General features: G+C 38.8%; 1 protein-coding gene and 3 long non-coding RNA genes across 4 annotated transcripts in view; 2 read left to right on the top strand and 2 right to left on the bottom strand.

The window, feature by feature from the left end:
* LOC125242115 (facilitated trehalose transporter Tret1-like) overlaps window positions 1-27,472 on the top strand; it is a 71,485-nt gene extending 44,013 nt beyond the window's left edge. The window contains exon 11 of the mRNA XM_048150820.1: window positions 27,317-27,472. Within this exon, the coding sequence (XP_048006777.1) occupies window positions 27,317-27,472 (156 nt within the window). The remainder of the gene's footprint in view (window positions 1-27,316) is intronic.
* Window positions 193-5,830, bottom strand: LOC125242124. Its single transcript, XR_007178826.1, has 4 exons — window positions 5,696-5,830; window positions 5,249-5,450; window positions 4,680-4,786; window positions 193-480 (listed from the first exon to the last, which is right to left on the bottom strand). It is a non-coding gene; the product is annotated as an uncharacterized LOC125242124 (long non-coding RNA).
* On the top strand, window positions 10,728-12,222 carry LOC125242125. The gene is made up of 3 exons (XR_007178827.1): window positions 10,728-11,158; window positions 11,268-11,456; window positions 11,615-12,222. It is a non-coding gene; the product is annotated as an uncharacterized LOC125242125 (long non-coding RNA).
* Window positions 11,616-12,593, bottom strand: LOC125242126. The gene is made up of 2 exons (XR_007178828.1): window positions 12,390-12,593; window positions 11,616-12,300 (listed from the first exon to the last, which is right to left on the bottom strand). It is a non-coding gene; the product is annotated as an uncharacterized LOC125242126 (long non-coding RNA).
* Window positions 27,473-27,809: the final 337 nt, after the last annotated feature.

Here is a 27,809-nt window from a genome sequence, read left to right as displayed (position 1 = left end):
TCTCCAAAAGCCGACAGCCAAAGGCTCGCGCGCGAGTATGCTCGACAGGTTCGGATCCGTGCGCAGCTTTTACAGATACTTCCCAGCATAATTTTAATGATTATGTATGATCAAAATAACTAGAAACGAAAAAGTCAAACTTAAAAACTACCTCACACAAAAATCATTGATTGTAAAACAAAAACATGGATATACAGACAACATAATTATTTTATTTGAAGTTTTTTCTTCAGACCGCAAAAACAGCACCATACTAATGAAAAATGATATGTATACTTATGTAGTGTTAGACATTTGAATTGAACATATGTTATCATAATACACACAAACACTATTTTAAAACACTGCGTGAATACTACGACGGTTAAGAGCCCGCAGGACCCGAGCTCCTTCTCATATTTGAGAATACACCCGTCGCGCTGAAGATGCGTCACTAAGGCCGTTCGCACACGCACCTACTCCTCGCCTCAGGTGACATACCTGCAAAAAATTAAATTCATTAAATCTATAATTCTGATTGTACACGTGAAACATGAGTTTGCCGCTGATGAGATGAAGGATTTATGATATTTTGTATGATTTAACTTTATTGATTATTATTATTATTTGCCTGAGCGCTTTTGGAGCTCGCATCCTGCACAGTCTCCAATACGTCTGCACGATTTCTTAGAAACTGATAAGTCTTCAAGAGGAGACTTTGCAATTGTGGTTTTGTACATGGAATTTTCCTGTACTTAAAATATTTTATACCATACAAAATTACAAATGAAGCATTAGATAATTATAAGAAACACATTCGCAAAAGTTATTTTTAAATCAAATTTCTATTGAATATGTCTGATAGCGTGCATTAGGGTAATTTCGAAAGTCACAGAAAAATCACCATTATTTCCATCATCATATCAATATTCCCCTTTCGAAATTACCCGAGCATTTCTGTGCTTCGAAATTACCCCAATGCACCATGCTAAAAGAGTTGACCGTGACGTCACTAAACACGAATTCCTACTATTTCCATAATTAGCAAACTTAAAAAGAAGCTGATTTGTGTGCTACTCTGCGGAGGCCAATGACCGAAATGAACTGAATCTTTCCGTGCTCTGAGAATCGGTCTTTGCTCATTTAGTTCAGTACAGGATCGGCGAACACGAGCGGTTTGGATCGAGAACGAATGTCTGACTGCGCCGACCGAGAGTGAGAGCAGAGCAACAAAAAAGTCAAGTTTTCATATTAAACTTCGGTTACTTACAACCTTTCGGCCCGGAATGTTACTATCTGTAGACTATTCGTATCATTTTGACACTACTCGGTCCCATTCGTTCTGATCTTTCCGACCGCAACGGTCGCTGGTCTGGCTGAACTAAATGAGCAAAAGACCTAAAAGAGCGAACTAGTTCGTGGGGGCGACTGAACGAGATCGGAGCGCTCCGATCAACGAACGAAACGGCACAAGCCTAATGGCGACTCTGCGGATGCCAGAACCATAGCGAGCATCCAAAAGTCCCAAGCCTAATAATGAAATGCAACTAAATGTACATATTATGTTTATGACTGTACCTATACTGCCCCGCTAAGCCGAGTGGCGCTATCTCAAAACCAAATGATTTTGGAAATGGAACTGTCAGTTATAGATCCATACTAATATTATAAATGGGAAAGTGTGTGTGTCTGTTTGTTTGTCCGTCTTTCACGGCAAAACGGAGCAACGAATTCGAACGAATTGACGTGAACGAGTTGACGATTTGACGTGGTGATTGATTTTTAAGTGGATATAATTGAAGGGATGGAGAGTGACATAGGCTACTTTCTGTCTCTTTCTAACGCGAGCGAAGCAGCGGGCAAAAGCTAGTACTTTATAAGTTAGCTGTGGATTTCCGTTTGAGATAGCGCTTTTCGGCTTTAGGAGGCCAGTATAGGGGGCAACGAAATAATGGGCTTTGAGCGTGGAAGGGACATATCTCCGTCTCACTTACCTGTACACCTCCTGACATAATAGCTCATAAGCAGGGAGCGTACTTTTCATGCCGATGACATTAATCTGACATCACGCTCCAAATTGGGTGATCCCAAATAGTTTTATTGTAAATTATTAATCATTAATCGTCAATTATTTTAATCATATACAAATTACTTCAAATACAGTAGTCCATTTACATGTGGCATAAATAATACCTACTTGAAATGTGAAACGTGAATAAAATTATTTGATTTGTTTTTATAAATAAATTTAAATAGTATTGTTAACAACACATTACAATAAATACGTAGAAAAGAGAATTTCTCTCTAACGTAAAGCACACCATCCTTCTTGCATTCATTACCATGCAAATAAATTCATAACTTAAAATGATATTGATGACTAATGATTAATAATTAACAATGATACAATTTGTGATCATCCTATATGGAGCGTGACGTCAAATTGATGTAATCGGCACGAAAAGTACGCTCCCTGCTCATAAGGTTCAGGTGGAATGCGGAATTACTGAAAGTACATAAATTTACTAAGTTGTAATGATTTTTTCAATACGTACATAATAAAAGGCATTTGTACGTCAATTTCCATAAGAAAAAAGTAGATAATGTAGATTCTATCTATGAGTACCGATACAATCAAAGCCCATTATTTCGTTTCCCCCTATAGGTGCAGTCATAAACATCATACGTACATATTGTACGTTATACGTAATTACGTACATCATTTTACCATAGTTAGTTGAAGTTCATTATGAAGGCATCGCCGCCGCGCCGCAGAATAGCACACGCTGAATTGACTAAAAGGAAAGTAGACTTCCCACTTAATGCTAGTTAGTTACACTGTCCAGTTTTTGGACAACTATATATATTATAAGAGTGACCCACATGTCAGTGCGCTCCCTAAGCGTATGATTCAAGACTCTCAAATTTGTTGAAACATGGTCTACAATAAATTTAATTGACTTACGAGATTTGTTATTAAGAGTAAAGTTTAAAAAAAACCGGCCAACAGCGTGTCGGGCCACGCTTTCCGGCCGTAGTTTTCCGTATTTTTCTCAAAAACTACTGAACCTATCAAGTTCAAAACAAATTTTCCTAGAAAGTCTTTATAAAGATCTACTTTAGTATTTTTTTTTTTATATTAGGGTTCCGTAGTCGTAGTTTCGCCATGTCTGTCTGTCCGTCCGTCCGCGGATAATCTCAGTAACCGTTAGCACTAGAAAGCTGAAATTTGGTACCAATATGTATATCAATCACGCCGACAAAGTGCAAGAATAAAAAATGGAAAAAAATGTTTTTTTAGGGTAACCCCCTACATGTAAAGTGGGGGCTGATATTTTTTTTTCAAACCAACCCCAACGTGTGATATATTGTTGGATAGGTATTTAAAAATTAGTAAGGGTTTACTAAGATCGTTTTTTGATAATATTGATATTTTCGGAAATAATCGCTCCTGAAGGAAAAAAAAGTGCTTCCCCCCCCTCTAACTTTTGAACCATATGGTTAAAAAACATGAAATTTTGAACTTGATAGGTTCAGTAGTTTTTGAGAAAAATACGGAAAACTACGGAACCCTACACTGAGCGTGGCCCGACACGCTCTTGGCCGGTTTTTAGGGTTCCGTAGTCAACTAGGAACCCTTATAGTTTCGCCATGTCTGTCTGTCCGTCCGTCCGTCCGTCCGCGGATAATCTCAGTAACCGTAAGCACTAGAAAGCTGAAATTTGGTACCAATATATATATCAATCACGCCAACAAAGTGCAAAAATAAAAAATGGAAAAAAATGCTTTATTAGGGCACCCCCCCTATATAGTCTTTATAAAGTTCTACTTTTGTTATTTTTTTTTCATATTTTTTTAAGTTGATAGGTTCAGAAGTTTTTGAGAAAAATACGAAAAACTACGGAACCCTACACTGAGCGTGGCCCGACACGCTCTTGGCCGGTTTTTTTTTTTAAACATATGGTTCAAAAGTTAGAGTTAGAGAGTCTTTTTTTCCTGTAGGAGCGATTATTTCCGAAAATATTAATATTATCAAAAAACGATTTTAGTAAGCCCGTATTGATTTTTAAATACTTATCCAACAATATATCACACGTTGGGGTTGGAATGAAAAAAAAATCTGTCCCCACTTTTACATGTACCCTAACAAAACACTTTTTTTCCACTTTTTATTTTACCACTTTGTCGGCGTAATTGATATACATATTGGTACCAAATTTCAGCTTTCTAGTGCTAACGGTTACTGAGATTATCCGCGGACGGACGGACGGACAGACAGACATGGCGAAACTATAAGGGTTCCTAGTTGACTACAGCACCTTAAAAATGATGTGAGATTGAGATGATTATTTATCAATACATTCTTATTATAGGCTACTTTCCTTCTAGTCAAATCAGCTTCTTTTTAAAAACTCTCAAAACGAATTTGAATGATTTGCTGATATGGAAATTAAATGAAAACGTGTCGACTGACATCAAGGTCAACTCATATGGTCATTATAAATTTCAATGAGACTTCTTAAATAGAAATTGGGTTTAAAAATATGGCAGATTATTTTTAAAGGCAATTTCTATTTAAGTTTTGCTTCGTCAATCTCCTTGCTCTCGTTATCACTACTGTCATTGTCCGACATTTTGTATTACTGAATAAAAATACAGAAATAAATAAATGAAGAGAAGGGTAAAATGTGCAAGCTAACCAAATTCCATCGGGCCAAACAAGGTGAGTGCACTGTCGCGTTGACACATGGATCTGCAGTTGGAGAATGGCCTGGCACGAAGTAGCGGGGCGCTGGGCCACAACCATCTGAAATGTCCGGTACGTGGGCTATATAAAGCAAGTGCAAATAACAGGGAGGGAGGTGCAGAAACAGTTAATGAGAAAACCCAGGAATATTTATGAACACACACAAATAATTTGCAATTAAATGCACCCAAATATCAAATGCTACGCAAACGCTACACATCTCTTAGGTTAATTAAGCTGAGCTCGGACTATCAAAGGGTCATGTTGGACTATTTACATGACGTTTTTATACTTGGTACACAATAAAATACAAATATAAATGTTGTAGACAAGATACAAATATTGTACTCTCGACGGCTTTTTATTGTCAAGTTGTAATATCAAGCAATCACAACTGACTACATACCTAAGGGTCACTTGCACCACCGAAAATGGAGGGTTAACCCGAGGCTAACCCACCATTTCATATGGAATTTGACAGTCGAAAAGGGAATCAAAATAGACGTATAAATGCGCAACTACCTTTCTAAGCTTGAGAAAGATCCGCCGCGTCATTTGCACCCGACGAGTCCGACGACGAATGCGTGATGACTTGATGACGTGGCACTGGGATAGACTTCACTGGCCATTGCTCGCAGGCCGGGTCCTGTCCTGTTGTTGATCGCCGACTTGTCCAGGATGGCGGCAGATGATGGGGCATGGGGCAACAAAAAGAACCCTGAACCTGAAGACAGTGAAAAATTATATTGAATTAGAATGTTTAAAATAAATCGCGTAATGCGCCATGTCGGTCGTCCGGTGGCGAGCCTTTTTTCTGTAATATGATATCTTGGGGATTCACGCCGCCTCAGTGCGCGCCCCGAGACACGCAACGCTTAAGTGGGAACGCTACCACAATAAACTCAATAAGCTATCGAATAGTTAACTGCCACATAGGCTGTAAATGGGTAATTAAATAGCAAATCTCACCATTTTTCCGATCCGGTCAGCTAGCTTCAGCTAGCGGATTTATTTTCAAGTTCACACAGGCACGCACGACACGATAGAAGATGGCGGCATTGCATTGGCGTCCGCCGTCACGCTCCAGGCGTCGCGGCTTTTTTTTAATTTATTTCCTGACCATGGATACAAGTCCTTCAGTCGCTCGCGGCGCGTCGCGGTCCGGGGTTGCCAACTCTAAAACCGTTCTCAGAAACAGAGGGAAAATTATATTTATAATATTCAGAGCCCGTAACTTTCATAATAATATTATTTAGTTCCGTCACCGTCAGTGGCGAAAATGCATATCGTGATTTCGCTAGGACGGGTATATACATATAAGTTGTATTTAATAAGAAACCCCGTTAGTAATTAGTCTCTGGCATATAATTTATAAGTGTAGGTATTCAAAGAAGAAAATATTAATTTACGTGAAATGATCAATGAAGGATTTAGAAATAACTGACAAATATTATTTTGTATGTTTTAATGTTTATCTTTTAATATTTATTGTGATTTATTTTCAACACGGAATAAAAGTATAACAGCATCTCAAATAAAATAATTATAATGTATTAAATGATAATGCAAGTTTGAATATACTATACTTATGACGTTTTTCAGTACAAAATCGTGCTTCGAAGTTTCGACCCAGCATAATATAATTCGCTTCTCGCAGTGCGTAAAAAAAGACGATCTGTACTGAAAATGTTTATTAACAAAAACAAATGAGACAAAACAGAGAGAATGTCCTATATAATATTTATTTATTTATATCCGCCAGTGACCAAACTCGGCTGAGCCTGTATCTTGGCTAACTGCGAGTGTGATTAACATTTGTAATCACAAAATTTTTAGGGTTCTGTAGTCAACTAGGAACCCTTATAATTTCGCCATGTCTGTCCGTCCGTCCGCCCACCCGCGGATAATCTCAGTGAGACGTTATCACTAGAGATCTGAAATGTGGTACCAATATGTATATCAAACACGCCGACAATGTGGTAAAATTAAAAGTGAAAAAAATATAATATATATTAGAATACCCCCCCTACATGTAAACTGGGGAGTGATTATTTTTTTTTTCAATCCTAACGTGTGATAAGTATATTGTTCGATAGGTATTTAAAAATTAATAGGGGTTTACAAAAATATATTTTTTTGATATTGTTAATATTTTCGGAAGTAATGGCTCAAAAAATAAAAAATAAATGTGCCCCCGCCCCCTCTAACTTTTGAGCCACAACTTAAAAAAATATGAAAAAAAAATCACAAAAGTAGAACTTTATAAAGACTTCCTAGTAAAATTATTTTGAACTTGATAGGTAGAACAGGTTTTGAAAAAAAAATTACGGGAAACTACGGAACCCAATACTGAGCGTGACCCGACCCGACACGCTCTTGGTCGGTTTTTAGGATCGGTGATCCCATTTGTGTGCGCCCAGTAAGCTAGCAAGCCAATCCAATACAACCCACCGAACACCGAATCCCCCAATGTTTTAGCTTTTTGAGTAGGATGGTAAGGTAACTGAGACAGAGTATATCCTAAATCTCTTTTATACACTGTGGGAGTGAATAGGCCGAAATATATTTAACCATCCCTTTTTTGTGTAAATCAAACAAAAAATATTACATGAATTTAGTTTCTGAATGTATTTCCATGTAAAAAGTAAATGTTTTTCATGAAACGAGTTTTAACTTTTTTTTTTCTAAAAACATGATTCTTGAAACGAGTTTTAACTTTTTTTTCTAAAAACATAATTCTTGAAAGATTTTACTTTTCACTTTTTGACATTTATCAATGAGGATAGTGAAACTTCAGTGAAACTAATCTCCATAGTGGCATCAACTCCCTTAAAAAGATCTTTTTTACTGAGTAACAATTAGATTTTTTTTCAATTGATAGTAACTCTGAAGCTAGGCGATGTCCAAAAAAGTATAAGTAGGTACATGACAATATAGTCTCTAAAAGTGGTCAGAAATACACTGTTAAAATCTTTTGACGACGTTAAAAATATTTAGGGTCTGTTTAACAATGTCTAACTAAAGTATAGCTAATCAATAAATAAAGATAAAACATCCCACAGTTTGCGTTTTGGTCCAAGAGCTGGCAGGATTTTTGAGCAGGTCCTTGAGGCAACCTGGAAAGGTGCTCAGATGCTTCTCTAATCATAACCCACATCAGGTCTGCAAGTCTGGCAGCTGGGGAGTGGGGCTTTATCGAGCTATGAATTTTTAAAGATTTAATTTTTTGGGCCCAAAAAAGGTGTTTGAGGCAACCTGGAATTATTAAAAAGTGAAAGTAGAGTTCCTCAGAAGTCGCATAGTGTTCATGCCAGATAATTTGGCCGGGTTCTTCACCGTGCCAGAACCGTGCAAAGTGGTAAAAAAAAAATCCAAAGAAGGTTCTTGAGGCAATCTGTCATTTTTACCAGTAAAACATGAGGGTCTAAATAGCCATGAAAAAATAATGCCATGACATGAGGTGGGTGGGTGGGTGCCATGACGTACCCTGCCATTCGATCTTGAAAGTCAATTTTTTAGTTTTTCGTAAATAACTCGTAAACGGTGGCCCATAGCAAAAAAATATGTTAAACAGAAAATATCTATATAAAATTTCCTACAAGAAAGGTTATGTACGTTTTTTCGATACGATCAATATATAAATGGACTAGTTTTTTAAAGGTGCGCGGGGCCCGAGGGCATTTGATTTTTCCAAAAAAATTTTTTCTCATTCCTATTTTTGGACCCCGTTCTTACCACGTGAAAAATTTTAGCGCGCTCGGACCGAAGATAAAAAAATAACAATTCAAAGTCGGCCATTTTGAAATTTTTTAAATGCTATTCGATGGACCTCAGATAACTACATACAACATTAGTTTAAGTACTTTTAACCTTTTTCCTACCGTTACGGAGCTATGGGGATTAAAAAAAACCTCCATACAAATTTCAATCGGTCTTCAAAGGCCGCCATTTTGAATTTTTCAAAATTTTGTTTTTGTATACTAATCTTTGGGCGACTGTACACGCGTCTGCCAAATTTCAGTGCGCTCGGACCATTTTGAAATTTTTCAAAAAAAAAGTCAGCCATTTTGATTTTTTAAAAATGCTATTTAGTGGACCTGAGGTGACTGTATAACATTTGTTTGAGCACTTTTCACTTCTTTGTACCGTTACGGAGCTGTGGTAATTAAAAGAAAAACCTCCATACAAATTTCAATTGGCCCTCAAAGGCCGCCATTTTGAATTTTTCAAGATTTTCTTTTTGAATATAAATTTTGAGGCAACCTTCCACCCGTGTGCCAAATCTCAGCGCACTAGGACCATTTTGAAATTATTAAAAAAAAAAGGTCGGCCATTTTGATTTTTTTTAATGCAACTTTTTTCTACTCCGAGACCTGTATGACATTTGGTCGAGCACCCCCGGCTATCTCTTACGGTTTAAAAGTTGCCATACAAAATAAAAGTGGCCAATTTTCTCACACTCGTAGCATTTTTAATTTTTTTTTAATTTCATTCGAATCAAGGCCGCTTAGAGATTCAACGACCAAAATTTGAGCACTCTACGAAAAGTCGGCCATTTAAAAAAAAAAAAAAATGGCGGCGTCAAAAATTTCCCAGGGTCCTCACTGCCAAGAATAATGTTATACAGAATTAATCTACATAAACTTTTTTAATATTATGTAGATTAATTCTGTGTAACATTATTTTTGGCTGTGAGCCACCGTTTTTGAGTTATCAACAAAAAACGGCCCATGTAATCTATTTAAAAATACTTTCCAACTAAAAAAATTATCCTAGCGTAAAAACCTATATAACATTTCTTATAGGAAATTTTATGTAGATATTATCTGTTTAACATATTTTTTTGCTGTGGGCCACCGTTTACGAGGTATTGACGAAAAACGGAGCATGTAATCGAAACACTTTCGAAACCGGGCTCTACGCGGCGCTACGACATTTTCGCTACATACGGGGAAACCCATGTAATCGGCTACGCTTCTACGAGCGGTGTGCCCGACAGTCGGGTTCTTGGTAGCGAAAGTGTTAAAAAAAACTTTCTTACTAAATTATCCATTTATATATTGATCCTATCCAAAAAACGTACACAACCTTTCTTGTAGGAAATTTTATGTAGATATTTTTTGTTCAACATATTTTTTTGTTGTGGGCCACCGTTTACGAGTTATTTACGAAAAACTAAAAAAAATGACTTTCAAGATCGAATGGAAGGGTACGGCTACGGACCCCACCTCATGTCATGGCATTATTTTTTCATGGCTATTTAGACCCTCATCTTTTACTGGTAAAAATGACAGATTGCAACCGAACCCTAATAAAACTTATTATATTATATTATTATGTATTTTTTCCACTTTTTATTTTTGCATCTCAGCAAAAGCAAATTTCAGCGGTTTCCAGTCCAGGACGGACGGGCGGATGGACACACAGACAGACAAATATGGCGAAACTATAAGGATTCCTAGTTGACTACGAAATACTAAAATAAGCGCCAAATTTGAAACATGGGCGAAGGTTTATTGTGCCATAGAAAATTTGAATTAGGCGCCTTTTTTAAACGACAGTATTTGCTTGGCCATAATTTTCTTTAAATAATTTTATTAATGTAAATGTTGCAAATAATTGTGAAAATAAAGTTATCGAATAATAATACTAAAGCCTGACCAGAAATATATGACTATTAAGAGTTTTGAATGATTCACGGTTATTTTCATTAGACTTATATTGACCGGGATATAGACCGTGATTACCTTTTTGATTTTTGTCGAGCTCCCGATATTTCGACGCAGTTGCATGCATCATGATCACGGAAAACTGACGAAGGCGGGTGGATGTTAAAGTTGTATAGACAGCGCGCGATCTACCCTCCTTCGCGCGCGTCGGCTGCGTTCACTTTCAGCGTTACCACTGGTCGCGCGGTAAGGTAATCACGGTCTATATCCCGGTCAATATAAGTCTAATATATGACTATTATTGTCAAGAGGGCGCTGTTTATTCTGATGTATGGGGTGACATTGCAGTTTAGTATGAAGAATAGTTCTCATATTATATTTCTGGTCAAGCTCTCAGGCTTTATCAATCTATGACTTTCGAGCCAATTCATCACTACTTTTAAAAAATTTCGTATCTCACGCTGTTCCTCAAAGTTAAAACGCAGTAAGTCTATATGCATTCCATACATACTTACTACAATTTTCTTTTCATTGATAGACGAAGATATGAGTTTTTTTTAAAGTAGTGACGAATTATTTATGTCTCCTGATTTTTAGGACGTGTCTTCTGATTTTATTCAAATTGGACCTGGCAACACTGAAATAATGTCAGAATCTTTTCTTTGACATTATTTACAATTTATATTATTATACATAATTGGTGTTTTCACTATTCTTAAGCTAAAAAAAAAAACACCTGTTTGTCCTCCAAAGAATACCTTATGTACGTATGAAACATATTCTTTCTTCTAGTATGAATTGTACGCATATTGCCAAACTTCAGGTTTAATTAATATAATATTGTTAATCAAACTACCTCTTTTATTTTGCAGTGGATTCACAGGATGATTGAGGATTTGAGGGAAGCATGTTAAGACTGTGACAATATGGTCTTAAGGCAGCCGGCCTCATTGAGAACAAGAAAATACCCTGCTTTATGTAGCGGTTGTTATTTGTTAATATGACATGTCTCGGCAGTGTAGTGACCCTGTGCTTAATTAAGGCTTCAGGTTCAAATCATGGTGAGGGCATTTTTTTATATGATAAACACTGACATTTGTTTCTCAATAAATGTATTATTATACACGGTCAGAGTATAGCAAAAGGACTTAGAAAAATTTGTGAACAATTTTTTTATTGTTTTTATGCAGTACTATTCTAAAACATTACTTTGTTATAGGTAAACCAAAATGAAAGCGGCCGGTTGAAAAAGTAGCAGAGTCGAAAATGGAAATTAATGAGCTGCAGAAGTAAATTTTAGAAGAATAATTCTCTTCTTCTTTGTTGTATCCTTGTGGCTGAGGGACATGACGAATGAGGCCATTCTTTACCAGTGTTCTTCACGCCACTCAATCCTGGGCCCGGTGCATGCTAGCCTGCAGTGGTCTTTGTCAGAGACGTTATTGTGTCTGCCCAATGTGTGCCCATGCTGCCACTTCTTCACTTCCTTGCCGTGTCCTGTGATTATGGGAAGAATAATATGCAAATAAAAACCAACAATGGGCCATCGAAGAACAGGAGAGGGCATGTGGGCCTTAGAGAAAGAGTTGTTAATGTGAAGACTAAATAAATTCAACAAATAAAATCTCAACTATAATACTGTCTTTGGTACACCCGCTACCATCGCGTCAAATAGTGAAAGTGCAGTTCAGTGTAAGCAAAGACAGTGTACAAGATATACCACTCACCTATGGCATTAGTGTTACTAGACCACATTAATACATAAAGACTATTTTTCTAAACTTGTGTATAGCTCTGTGTTGTCTTAATAAATCCTATTGGAAACACTGTTGTTATTCTGATTAGCCAGGCCTGAACATTACACTTCACCATCTTATAAGAGTGCCGACTATTGGGAACCTGAACCTAAATGACAGTAAGGGTCACTTGCACCACCGAAAATCCGAGGTTAACCTTAACCCACCATTTTATATGGAATTTGACAGTCCACTAACCTTGACAAGCGGGTGGTACAAGTGGCCCTAAGGGAACGCCATCACACAATGAAGCTAGGAATATATTGCGCTGACGTCCGCGATCGCACGTGCACGACCGACAACCGATAGTTTGCACAATTCAATCTAGGAACATACTATGCGGACGTCCGTCGTAAATCGACCGCGGACGGGGATCTGGACTGGACAATGAATATACACTAAAGCTAGGAACATACTACGCGGACGTCCGTCGTAAATCGACCGCGGACGGGAATCTGGACAATGAAATTACACATAGCCGTGCAAACTATCGGTCGACGGACGTGGACGTGGCCTTGAGCGCATGGACGTCCGATCGAAATCTGGCTCGCTGGATGTTTTGTTCCGTGCACACTGATCGGTCGCGGTCGCGGTCGATTTACGACGGACGTCCGCGTAGTGTGTTCCTAGCTTTAACCGTGCAAACTATCGGTCGACGGACGTGGACATGGCCTTGAGCGCATGGACGTCCGATCGAAATCTGGCTCGCTGGATGTTTTGGTGACCGTGCACACTGATCGGTCGCGGTCGCGGTCGATTTACGACGGACGTCCGCGTAGTGTGTTCCTAGCTTCATGAATATACACTGAAGCTAGGAACATACTACGCGGACGTCCGTCGTAAATCGACCGCGGACGGGGATCTGGACAGTGAATATACACCTCACCGTGCAAACTATCGGTCGACGGACGTGGACGTGGCCTTGAGCGCATGGACGTCCGATCGAAACCTGGATCGCTGGATGTTTTGTTCCGTGCACACTGATCGGTCGCGGTCGCGGTCGATTTACGACGGACGTCCGCGTAGTATGTTCCTAGCTTTATCCAGATCGCGTCCGCGGTCGAGACCCATAATATGTTCCTAGCTTTACCAGTTCCACAATATAATATATAATATTATGTGGTCTGTACGTGGCTTGGCCCGAACCCCACTGATGTACACGCCGCTACGGTGGGGAGGCAAGTATGGTCGCGCGATAAATGATAAAAAACATCATCGTTTACCGCTCGACTATACTTAATGCCTGCCAGGGAGCACACGTAAGGCCGTTTTCACATTATCCGATCCGAATATCGGATGTCGGAAGGATTTTAATGGAAAAAATCCAAGATGTCGCCAGTAATGAATGGAATAGCGGTTCAATACATCCGATATCGGATCGGATAATGTGAAAACGCACTAACGTCGTTATACTCGTACCTACAGCGTCAAGCTAGGAACATACTACGCGGACGTCCGTCGTAAATCGACCGCGACCGCGACCGATCAGTGTGCCCGGAACAAAACATCCAGCGAGCCAGATTTCGATCGGACGTCCATGCGCTCAAGGCCACGTCCACGTCCGTCGACCGATAGTTTGCACGGTTATGTGTAATTTCATTGTCCAGATTCCCGTCCGCGGTCGATTTACGACGGACGTCCACGTAGTATGTTCCTAGCTTCACCCTCGGATTAGGCTGGTTTTACGTCACGCGGACCGACCGCGCGGAGCGATCCGCACTGGATTTATGTGTTAACTTCAGGGAGCGGTTTAGATTTAAGCTAGGAACATACTACGCGGACGTCCGTCGTAAAACGACCGCGACCGCGACCGATCAGTGTGCACGGAACAAAACATCCGGCGAGCCAGATTTCGATCAGACGTCCACGCGCTCAAGGTCACGTCCACGTCCGTCGACCGATAGTTTGCACGGTTATGTGTAATGTCATTGTCCAGATTCCCGTCCGCGGTCGATTCAAGACGGACGTCCGCGTAGTGTATTCCTAGCTTTAGAGTGGCATGGATGGGTCCGCGCGGACGACAACATCATCATATAAATTGGTCGCGATCCGCGCGGACGGGCCGCGTGAGACTAGTAAACTGCATGCTGGGGATGAATCTATTGAGTGGTTCGTGATGGAGTCGTTGGATATCCAACATTAGGTCTTTCTAAACGTATAGGGGTTTCGAAATGAAATTCGTCCTTGATGTAACTTACCCTAATACCTACCCACCGAGCAGTAAAAAAACAATCTGAAAAATCTAATATACTTAGCTTAAAACATCTATTGTGTTTATAATTTGCCCTGATGTTATGCTATTTTGATACGGGTAATATTTATAGATTCTAAAATAGATTCATTAAAGGAAATATCAATTTGTGATAACGCAGCAAAATTATAAAAAATATATTTAAAACGGTCAATGACTGTAATATTGATGTTAAATGTTTAATAAACGTTATTATTTAAAATTGGTGCAACATTGAGAAATTAATTCTTAAAAAAAACAATTGCTGTGACATTGTATTTATAATTACCTGTAATGTTACAAAATAAATATACCGGTTATATCAAAAGGTTTTATTGAAGTAAATCTTAATTTGTGATATTGCAGCAACTGCATAAAACCAATATTTCAAGTGGTCAGTTGCAGTAATATTGATTTTGAACATTTGGGAAACTTTAAATTTAGACATTGAAGTAACATTGAAAACTTGATGTTTAAAAGTTAATGTTGCTGTAACGTTGCATATGTAATATAGCTAATACCTTGTTGCAGCAATGTAATAAATGAACATTTAAATAACTTGTAATCAAAACATCCTTGCAATATTATAATATTAGTTTTCATTTGTCATGTTACAATAATATAGCACTACTAATTTTCTGAAAGTTTCAAATTACCAATAAGTTGAATGTTGTTGTCATATTTCTCCGACCTTACATTCTAAACTTACAAATGTGAGGTATGTAAACTTACTGCAAGTTATTGTAAGTTTCATGCTCAGTGGGTCGTTTCCTTTGGCTATTTGGAGAGGATGGAAATGAGCAGCACATATAAATCTATGGCTCAATTCCTTTTTTGTTAGGGAGTGCAGGGCGGAATTTCCTAAAAACAAAAATATGATCAATAAATAAGAATAAATAATGAACGGTTGGAACTTATGGAGAGACTTTCTTATCTCTAATTACCAACAATATTTTTTCAAGATTCGGCAGTTTTGCCGTCTCCGTTTGCAGCATTTTCACGCGATTAATAAAAAATAAATTGATATAACATCAGGCCGCCCCGTCGCACTATTTGTAAGTGTGATAGGGACATTAGGGACGGCCTAATGTTTTACCGTTAATCGCGCGACCATGCTATCGGTGCGAGTAACACTTTTAACATGGTCACATCAAGGCACTTCATCCACATACACACACACACGCACACGCACACGCACACGCACACGCACACGCACACACACACACACACACACACACACACACACACACACACACACGCGCGCATTTATGTTTTTGATGGGATGTATACTCACATAAACACACATACAAATAGATTCAAATTAGACTACAACTAAACCATCTGCATTATAATGTTAACCTACATAAGCTCTCATACAATAGTATAGTCAAGTATGTCATTCTCCTGCATCTTTTCAGCTATATCTACCTACTTAAAAAATCACGTCAATTCGTCGTCACCTTGAAAGACTGACAAACAATCAGACACAACACTTTCACATTTATAATATTAGTATGGATTTAACAGACACTTTTTAAGGTTCCGTAGTCAACTAGGAACGCTTATAGTTTCGCCATGTCTGTCTGTACGTCCGTCCGTCCGTCCGCGGATAATCTTAGTGACCGTTAACACTAGAAAGCTGAAATTTGGTACCAATATGTAAATCAATCACGCTGACAAAGGGCATAAGCTTGTATAATATATAATCAAATAATTATATATAAGACAAGCTTATGCCCGCGGCTTCGTTCGCGTTATAGAGATAAAATAATTTTTAAGAAAAAAAAACCGTCGCCTTTCGGGTTCTGGTGAAAGCTACTTGCGAATGTTGGATTATGTAGAAATGTGTAGGTATTTTTTAAAACTGCTTTGAATGCTTTAATTATTAGATGGCAACACAAATGAATATACGTATAACGTTAAGGTTTGAGGAGTTTCCTCAATTCCTCATGAATCCGATTATCAGAAATTGAAGCTTGACAAACTTTGACTTGAAAACTCAATATGCTTAACAAACATAACTAAATAAATGTCACTGTTCTGAACTTAAAGGCATGCTTTTCTTACAAAAATACCAAAGTCACTATGAGTGTGCCGTTCAGATTTTAGGAGTTCGGTTCTGACCATCATCAGCAGTTCTACTGCACCAAATATCGCTGTTCTGGACGTAAGTGCATGCTGTTCTTATAAGAATACCAAAGTCACTGTAAGCACATATCCTGGTAGCACATCCGACCCCACTAATTTTAGACCGATATCAGTGTTACCGACATTCAGCAAAATTTTTGAAAAGTTAGTGTTATTTCAGCTATTGCAACATTTTAACATCAATAATCTAATGCACAATAAACAATTTGGTTTTACACGGGGTCGCTCAACAACCGACGCTGGTGTTGAGCTAATCAAACAGATTTTCGATGCCTGGGAGGAGTCACAGGATGCCTTGGGTATCTTCTGTGATTTATCTAAGGCTTTCGATTGCGTCTGTCATGAAACACTGATCAGGAAATTGCACTACTATGGAGTGAGAGGATCGGCACTGAATTTAGTCAAATCTTACTTACACGATAGAATACAAAGGGTCGACGTGAATGGACAGCGCTCACCGGGGTCACTAGTCTCTATGGGTGTACCGCAGGGATCAATATTGGGGCCTTTCCTGTTCCTTATCTACATTAATGACCTGCCATATCTTGTAAAGACCCACCATGATATAGTATTGTTTGCAGATGATACTTCCCTTATTTTCAAAGTCAAACGTCAGCAACAAACTTGTGAAAATGTAAACAATGCTATTTCCGAAGTAGTTAATTGGTTTAGTGTTAATAACTTATTGTTAAATGAGAAAAAGACTAAATGTATTAAGTTTGTAACGAGTAATGCTAAAAATGAACAAGCAAGTGTCGTTGTGAAGGATGAGGAATTGGAACTGGTAGATAGTACAGTTTTTCTTGGCATAACTTTAGATTCTAAACTTCAGTGTGTGATACTATACAGCACGACCACGGATGATTTTATTAATTCTGATGCGGTACAAATTCACGAAAAAAAATGTACTTTTTTGTACTGACGTTTAAAAAAAATGTACCCTTATGATTTTGAAGTTTCGACATAGGGCCCGGGGTCGTGCTAGGTAGGTACTCCCTGGCACGACCACACTATATTTAATGAGATTTTAAATTTCTGTTGCAGTACAAATTCACGAAAAAAAATGTACTTTTTTGTACTTACCTTTTAAAAAAAAATACCCTCATGGTTTCGGAGTTTTGACATGGGGTGTGGTCGTGCTAGATAGGTGGTACTTCCTGGCACGACCACACTATATTTATGTTTAATTTGATGGTCAAATGAATACTAAACAAGTGTTTTGAAATTGTACTATGTAAATTACTTCAAAAACTTAGTGCGGTCGTGCCAGGGAGTACCTATCTAGCACGACCACAACCCATGTCGAAACTCCGAAACCATGAGGGTACTTTTTATAAAAAGGTAAGTACAGAAAAGTACATTTTTTTTCGTGAATTTGTACTGCAACAGAAATTTAAAATCTCATTAAATATAGTGTGGTCGTGCCAGGGAGTACCTACCTAGCACGACCACGGGCCCTATGTCAAAACTCCAAAATCATAAGGGTACATTTTTTTTAAACGTCAGTACAAAAAAGTACATTTTTTTTCGTGAATTTGTACCGCATCAGAATTAATAAAATCATCCGTGGTCGTGCTGTATAGTATCACACACTTCAGTGGGGTCCCCATATTGCTACCCTCTCGAATAGACTGAGCTCTGCAGCATTTGCAGTGAGCAAGATCCGTCAGTTAACAGACGTGGAAACAGCTCGATTAGTTTATTTTAGTTACTTTCACAGCATTATGTCATATGGTATTTTACTATGGGGCAGTGCTTCAGAGATAAATACCATATTTGTTCTGCAGAAGAGGGCTATTCGAGCAATATACAAAATGAACCATAGAGACTCACTTAGAGATAAGTTTAAGGACATTAATATAATGACAGTGCATTGTCAATATATTTATGAGAATATTATGTATGTACATAAAAACATTTGTAAATTTAAGAAAAACTGTGATGTACATAATATAAACACTAGAAATAAGCATAAGCTTGCAGTGCCCTTCACTCGGCTCCATAAAATTAAAAAATCATTCATGGGTAATTGTGTAAGATTTTATAACAAACTTCCTAATGCCATCACTGAACTGTCTTTTAATCGATTTAAACATTATGTAAAGCGTATACTGATCTCTAAAGCCTACTATAGCACACAAGACTACATGAATGATGAAACTAGGGATGTTACGGAGGTGGTTTTATCGGAGCCGAAGCCGGAACCGGAGATTTTAAATTTGCATTAACGGAACCGAAATCGGAACCGAAACCGAAACCGAAGCCGAAACCGGAACCGGAGATGTATGTTATGTATGTATAAACTAACGGTAACAAATAAGTATAATACAAAAAGCGTCAGAGAAAAACGATTAATACAGCCGAAGGTAAATAATTATTATGGAGAGAGAATGTCCCAATACGTAGTACCTAGCACTTTTAATAAAATTAGTATATTGAGACAAACGCCTAAATTGTCTAAAACAATGCTTAAGTCGAAACTGAGGTCTTCTCTCCTCGATAACAAGCCAAGGTCAACAGGTGCAAGCTATTAGTAACGTAAACATAACAGCCGACGAGAACGCCGCACGCATGTTATCGAGGAGTGAGTACCTACCTTATCATTATTTAATTGATTTAGCCTACGCGTAAGTTCCTATAGTATGTATGTAATGATGTAAATAGGTTAAGATATACAATTTAAGATTGTTTAAAAAATGAGCGCATCTTGCCATTAAACGTAACAGTTTGGCAAGTTAATTCATGTACAAAATTAGTTTAAGTTGTTTTTTTCAAAAAAAAAAAAAAAAAAAAGCCGCGGAGGGAGAGAAATTCGTACCTAATTTTTCTCCCTTCGCCTGCGTCAAGTAATAAAATAAAACAGTGGTATTATTTTAACTTCTGATTAGCAGAAACGTCTGCAATCGATGCCACTAGGCTTAGAATAAATTTAAAAGTGGAAAATGTCTGCCTTGGGTGAGACTTGAACTCACCCAAGAACTCACTCAGTGGTATTATTATTTCGTATTTTTTATTGTTAATTAAAAAAGTACCTTCATACAAATCAGTACCTACCTAGGTGTGTAGGTATAGTCTCGACATTATCAAACTGGCATGGGAAATAAAAATGAACACCTTATTGTACGATTGAAAATGTTATAGCACAGTAGGCCTAGCACATGATGGCCGCGGGAGTATGTCGCCGCGAGATAGATGCCACGTCTTCTTCTAACTGTATTAATGACATAAGGACGGGTAGTCTATCTCGCGGCGACATACTCCCGCGGCCATCATGTGCTAGGCCTACAGGTATGTAATACATACATACAAGTCCAAACCTGTTTTCATAGCCAGGCACGCGCCGCGTACTGCGGCCATTAAGTTTCGGTTTCGGTATGACTTTCGCTTGAAATCAATCGGAACCGAAGCCGAAGCCGAAGGTGTGAAATCAACCGAAAGTTTCGGTATATCGGAACCGAAGCCGAAGCTCCGTAACATCCCTAGATGAAACACTGTGGGATACAAGTATTGCTGAAAACCATTAATTATATAGCTTATTAATGATGATATTGATAATTCAATGTATTTTTACACAATTTTTTTGACATTTAGAATTTATTCTAGAAGTTTTTATACTAGTATTTTTTTATACAATTTAGATTGATATCATTTTATTAAATCAATGTAGTTTTAAAACAATATTGTTTATTGCACCAATAAATTGCTCTGATATTTAGAATAAGATGAATATTGTACACTGTTGACAATTTAAAAGTGCTTATTGTAAGCCTATTTGAATAAAGAATATTTTGATTGATTGATTGATAAGTGTGCCATTCAGATTTGAGGAGTTTGGTTCTGACCATGATCAGAAAATCCACTGCACCAAATATCACTGTTCTAGACGTAAGTGCATGCTGTTCTTATAAAAATACCAAAGTAACTACAAGCGTGCCGTTTAGATTTGAGGAGTTCGGTTCTGACCATCATCAGCAGTTCCACTGCACCAAATGTCACTATTCTGGACGTAAGTGCATGCTGTTCTTATAAAAATACCAAAGTAACTACAACCGTGCCGTTCAGATTTGAGGAGTTCGGTTGTAACCATCATCAGCAGTTCCACTGCACCAAATGTCACTGTTCTGGACGTAAGTGCATGCTGTTCCTATAAAAATACCAAAGTCACTATAAGCGTGCCGTTCAGATTTCAGGAGTTCGATTCTGACCATCATCAACAGTCCCATTGCACCAAATGTCACTGTTCTGGACGAAAGTGCATGCTATTCTTATAAAAATACCAAGTCACTATAAGTGTGCCGTTCAGATTTGAGTTCGGTTCAAACCATCATCAGCAGTTCCACTGCACCAAATGTCACTGTTCTGGACGAAAGTGCATGCTGTTCTTATAAAAATACCAAAGTAACTACAAGCGTGCCATTTAGATTTGAGGAGTTCGGTTCTAACCATCATCAGCAGTTCCACTGCACCAAATGTCACTATTCTGGACGTAAGTGCATGCTGTTCTTATAAAAATACCAAAGTAACTACAAGCGTGCCGTTTAAATTTGAGGAGTTCGGTTCTGACCATCATCAGCAGTTCCACTGCACCAAATGTCACTATTCTGGACGTAAGTGCATGCTGTTCTTATAAAAATACCAAAGTAACTACAAGCGTGCCGTTTAGATTTGAGGAGTTCGGTTGTGACCATCATCCTGTTCCACTGCACCAAATTAGCACACTCAATGAAGCCTATCTCGCGGGAAATAATTCGTGTATAGGCGAATTTTGGCATAGTTGTAGGGAATGGTGTTCTAATCCACATACTCAAAGTACTGATGGGTAGGGGAGGAGCTAACGGGTGGAGGGGGGTGTAAAGGTCCCTTTTTTTAGTTTTTCGCGAATAACTCTTAAACTGTGGCACATAGCAAAAAATGTTCTGAAACACAAGTAATCTTCATAAAATTCTCTACAAAAAAGTCTTATACACTTTTTATCTGGGACTAATCGTTCATGAGATATGGAAGGGAAAAGATGGACAATAAAGGAATAAACTCATTTGTTTATGAACAATACGTTTATTCTTATAGAGACGCGGTAGCGTGTCAAGCCAGGTTCAAGTAACAAAAGTAGCAAGCAGCACCGTGTGTAATATTACACAAACCGTTTGGGGCCACATTTGACCCCCTTCTAATTCAAAAACTATATCACATAAACGTGTTATAATGCAACGTAAAAAGAAACCAACGCGCGTAGTAAAAGTATGAGCTATAAGCGCTCCTCAATAAGCCCGGTACTAGCAGCCCGCCTTAGTGCGTTTTCACATTATCCGATCCTATATCGGATGTCGGAAGGATTTCAAAGGCAAAAATCCAAGACGGCGCCTTAAATGTACGGGATATCGGTCCTACTTCCGATATCGGATCGGATAATGTGAAAACGCACTTACCCCGCGCGCGCGCGCAGCCCTTTATAAGCCACCGCGCGGCCGGCGCTCGCTCATCCCAGTCGTCCTCAAAACGTCGACGTAAGACCGCCCCACAAGGATGGGGCGCGACCAGATACAGCCCTCACAGCGCCCAGCGCGGAAGGGGCTACTCACACCCCAGCAGGGGTGTTGAACGACATTACAGCAGCGCTCGCTCAGTTTGTCTCGCGCAGCGATCCGATCACATTGTAGCTGACTTGACGAGCAAAGCATTACAACCGCCCGGTATTGCTTTGATGGGATAAATTCATAAATAAAATTCCTAACTATCTTCCGTCTCTACTTCGATGGGAGCTCCGTTAGTGCATGCTCCCGAGCATACACCACAGACACTGGAGCAGGCAATTCCTGCTTTTCGGCAGCCGCATCGCACCCCACACCCAGTCTTGCATCGGCAAAATATAGTTTTGAGAATGGAGTCAGGTGCCACTGGGTCGTTGGTTGTCACTGGCTTTAATATGCCATCGCCTCTTCTAGTTCATCCCCATTCAGTAGGTGGTAAATAAATTGTACGTTAAATACAAAATATTTGTGCGCCTGCTTGAATATTGAATGCACGTGCTAAACTTACCTCTTAGGAAAATTTTACTTATTGAATCCGAAAAAAAAGGCGTACAAATATTTTTGTATTTAACGTACAATTTATTTACCACCTACTGAATGGGGATGAACTAGAAGAGGCGATGACATATTAAAGCCAGTGACAACCAACGACCCAGTGGCACCTGACTCCATTCTCAAAACTATATTTTGCCGATGCAAGACTGGGTGTGGGGTGCGATGCGGCTGCCGAAAAGCAGGAATTGCCTGCTCCAGTGTCTGTGGTGTACGCTCGGGAGTATGCAATAACGGAGCTCCCATCGAAGTAGAGACCGAAGATAGTTAGGAATTTTATTTATGAATTTATCCCATCAAAGCAATACTGGGCGGTCGTGATGCTTTGCTCGTCAAGTCAGCTACAATGTGATCGGATCGCTGCGCGAGACAAACTGAGCGAGCGCTGCTGTAATGTCGTTCAACACCCCTGCTGGGGTGTGAGTAGCCCCTTCCGCGCTGGGCGCTGTGAGGGCTGTATCTGGTCGCGCCCCATCCTTGTGGGGCGGTCTTACGTCGACGTTTTGAGGACGACTGGGATGAGCGAGCGCTGGCCGCGCGGTGGCTTATAAAGGGCAGCGCGCGCGCGCGGGATAAGTGCGTTTTCACATTATCCGATCCGATATCGGAAGTAGGACCGATATCCCGTACATTTAAGGCGCCGTCTTGGATTTTTGCCTTTGAAATCCTTCCGACATCCGATATCGGATCGGATAATGTGAAAACGCACTAAGGCGGGCTGCTAGTACCGGGCTTATTGAGGAGCGCTTATAGCTCATACTTTTACTACGCGCGTTGGTTTCTTTTTACGTTGCATTATAACACGTTTATGTGAAATAGTTTTTGAGTTAGAAGGGGGTCAAATGTGGCCCCAAACGGTTCGTGTAATATTACACACGGTGCTGCTTGCTACTTTTGTTACTTGAACCTGGCTTGACACGCTACCGCGTTTCTATAAGAATAAACGTATTGTTCATAAACAAATGAGTTTATTCCTTTATTGTCCATCTTTTCCCTTCCATATCTCATGAACAATTGGTCCCAGATAAAAAGTGTATAAGACTTTATTGTAGAGAATTTTATAAAGATTACTTGTGTTTCAGAACATTTTTTGCTATGTGCCACAGTTTAAGAGTTATTCGCGAAAAACTAAAAAAAGGGACCTTTACACCCCCCTCCACCCGTTAGCTCTTACCCTACCCATCAGTACTTTGAGTATGTGGATTAGAACACCATTCCCTACAACTATGCCAAAATTCGCCTATACACGAATTATTTCCGCCGACGGACAGTTAAATGTCTTCGTTATGCGTGCTAAATGTCACTGTTCTGGACGTAAGTGCATGATTTTCTTACAAAAATACCAAAGTCACTATAAGCGTGCCGTTCAGATTTGAGGAGTTCGATTCTGACCATCATCAGCAGTCCCATTGCACCAAATGTCACTGTTCTGGACGAAAGTGCATGCTATTTTTATAAAAATACCAAAGTCACTATAAGTGTGCCGTTCAGATTTGAGTTCGGTTCAAACCATCATCAGCAGTTCCACTGCACCAAATGTCACTGTTCTGGACGAAAGTGCATGCTGTTCTTATAAAAATACCAAAGTAACTACAAGCGTGCCGTTTAGATTTGAGGAGTTCGGTTCTAACCATCATCAGCAGTTCCACTGCACCAAATGTCACTATTCTGGACGTAAGTGCATGCTGTTCTTATAAAAATACCAAAGTAACTACGCGCATGTGACAAGAATGTACTTGAGTTGCAGGCGTCCATAGGTTATGATGACCGCTTTCCATCAGGCGGACCGTACGCTTGTTTGCCACCGACGTAGTATAAAAAAAATTGTATTATGAAATAAATGAATCTTGTCTAAATGTGCCTAAGATGTTAAAAAAAACCGGCCAAGAGCGTGTCGGGCCACGCTCAGTGTAGGGTTCCGTAGTTTTCCGTATTTTTCTCAAAAACTAATGAACCTATCAAGTTCAAAACAATTTTCCTAGAAAGTCTTTATAATGTTCTACTTTAGTGATTTTTTTCATATTTTTTTAACTTATGGTTCAAAAGTTAGAGGGGGGGGGGGGACGCACTTTTTTTTCCTTTAGGAACGATTATTTCCGAAAATATTAATATTTTTAAAAAACGATCTTAGTAAACTCTTATTAATTTTTAAATACCTATCCAACGATATACGAGTATCACACGTTGGGGTTGGAATGAAAAAAAATAACAGGCCCCACTTTACGTGTAGGGGGGGGGGGGTACCCTAATAAAACATTTTTTTCCATTTTTTATTTTTGTACTTTGTTGGCGTGATTGATATACATATTAGTACCAAATTTCTGCTTTCTAGTGCTAATGGTTACTGAGATTATCCGCGGACGGACGGATGGACAGACGGACGGACGGACGGACGGACGGACGGACGGACGGACGGACGGACGGACGGACGGACGGACGGACAGACGGACAGACAGACATGGCGAAACTATAAGGGTTCCTAGTTGACTACGGAACCCTAAAAACGGCCAAGTGCGAGTTGTACTCGCGTTGCAAGGGTTCCGTACACTACAAGAAGGGCTTCCCGCTTCGAGTCCCAAGCATCTATATGTACCTATTTTATTTACTTATATTTTACTGACATCATATGATGTCGCTGGGACTCGAATGGTTAAAAAATTATTTAAAAACATATTTTTGAAACTTAGTATCTCGCTCACGCTCTTTCATTTGATATGTAACACAATAGGTACCTACGTATACTTCAAAAAACTTCAGTTTTTAATTTTCAATTTTAAATTACATGTCCATCTTTGGCTCACAGGTTAACATACCTGTGCCAAAATTTCAAGTTGATCGGTTGAGTAGTTTTGGAGAAAATTAGCTGTTACAGACGGACAGACAGACGCACGAGTGATCCTATAAGGGTTCCGTTTTTCCTTTATGAGGTACGGAACCCTAAAAACTGAGTTATTGAATTATGGAATAGTTTCTTATTAGATATTCACGTAATCATTTGTGTACCTACACAAACACTGAAACTAAACATTGTACCCGTTTGAAATTATGAAATTTCCAGAATTAAGTGTACTATAATTATTTGAATTAGAAGAAACGTAACTTATTGCTGGATATAACTTTCCTCAGATGTTAATTTAATATTATAGTTCAACTTAAAACATCGAAGTGCTGGGCGTCCTAGCCGTGTGATTCAAATTTAAAAACATGGTTCTTCAGCACTCGCTCGCTTGATAAAATGTTAAAAATAACACCGGTACCTGCCCCTAATGTATCACGTCTAATGACTCGAGACAGGAAGTGTTTCGGGTTTCATGCTCAACCATTTAAGTATTTGCTTACCAACTTAATCTTTTTTTTATGAAGCTGTAGGTACCTGAATTTTCCACCCATAACGCTAACCTATCTTCTTCGTTAACCGGGAATCGGAACACTAAAATTTCTCCGGATAGATTTTTGCAGTTCACGTATGCACATGTACACGGCATTTTTACAATTTATGTCAAGTTGAAAACCAGAATGACAATTATTGTCACTGTGTCAAATTGAACAAAACTTATTTAATCTATGAAATCTGTCGACAACCCAAGTCCAGCGCCATCTGATGTGACATTTTAACAATAATTAGTTGGCTATAAAGCTATCGCAACTTAATGAATGCTTGTGAATTCCGAAACTGTCAAAGCAGCAGAAACTCAAAATGATTTGAGGCAAAAGGACGTAACTCCATGAAAAAGAACTGCTAGAGTCATCTAGCGACAGCCAAGCAATTCACGTAGTCCGTTACACAATTGACTTAGACCGTAGCGCTCTAGAAGACTATATTCTCTTTGGTAAAACTCATTCAAGTTTACACCGAGTATTATTTTTTTATTATTTTATACATGAACTCAATTCTCTTAGCAGAATTACTAAGAATTCGTCCTGATATTTTTTTCAGTAAACTGATGACTTTTATCTGACCGCCAAATCTTTCAGAAATAACAGAATTAAATGAAATTTCAAAATTAAACAGCTCTATGACTCTTGTTTATGGTACAATGCAGTCAGTTTTTGTAAACAAATTTTAGACACTTATTTTTAAGGATTTGTGTTTATTTTTCATAATGGCATCACCGTCCATTATAGGGTATTTTACATTAATACTATTCGAAGCTATTCCCGTTTTCTGAAAATTTTGGAAGAAGAGAAGCTTTCTGGTTTTCGAATGTTTATACGACTTATTAACGACGTCATTGTCGGATAATAATACAATAAAATGGTCGAGTTTACTTGATGAAGACGACAGGAGGTGGCTGCAGAAACAATTGTGATAAATAAAACAACGCAATCTAAGAAAACATTGTTGTGGCTGTTGTAAATTATCTTTGAGTACAATCGAACAGTGAAAGAGACGAAGAAAGAGACAACAATCAGTGGTAAAAGATCGTATGCCAAAAAAACTACATACTACATTCGACTGTGGGATATGGGTTAAATTGTGGCGTAGGTGAGAGGCTGGCAAGCTGTCACTGCATTGTCACAATATCCGTTATCTTTCAATCCCTTGTTTGCCAAGAACGGCACTAAAACCTAAGTAGTTTCATGTGCTCTGCCACCCTTTTGTGGAATACAGGCGTGATTGTATGAATGTATGTTTGTAAATTTTAAAATATTGCTATATTTAACAGGTGCTGAGTCTCGGCATCGTGTTCTGCGGGTTTTCAGCCACCTGCTTCCTCGGTGCTCTCTACAGCCACTACTGCCTGCCCGAGACTACGGGACTACCGGCTGACGAGATCCAGCTACTCTTCCTTAAAAAGAAAACGAAGAATAATAAAGTCTAGTGTTTTAAAAACTGTCTTTTAATTACGGTTCCGTAGTTCATAAAAAACAATATGTTTTTACTTTTTACCCGACTACGGCAACGCAAAAGGAGGGTTATTACCCGACTACGGCAACGCAAAAGGAGGGTTATGATTTTGACCGGTATGTATGTGGGTATGTATGTATGTATGTATGTTCATCTGTTCCCTCATATCTTCTAAAGTACTCGTTAGAATTTGACAAACGATATGTCATTCGAATCGTCTTAATCGTCCGCTGGTTATAGGCTATATGACGTCACCGCAAACGAAACATGGCGCCCTCTAGAGGTCATAAAGTAACGAAGCAAAAAAATAA

Source organism: Leguminivora glycinivorella, unplaced genomic scaffold, assembly GCF_023078275.1.
Source record: "Leguminivora glycinivorella isolate SPB_JAAS2020 unplaced genomic scaffold, LegGlyc_1.1 Scaffold8, whole genome shotgun sequence".
In the NCBI taxonomy this organism is placed as follows: domain Eukaryota; kingdom Metazoa; phylum Arthropoda; class Insecta; order Lepidoptera; family Tortricidae; genus Leguminivora; species Leguminivora glycinivorella.
This window is presented reverse-complemented; position numbering and strand designations above follow the sequence as displayed.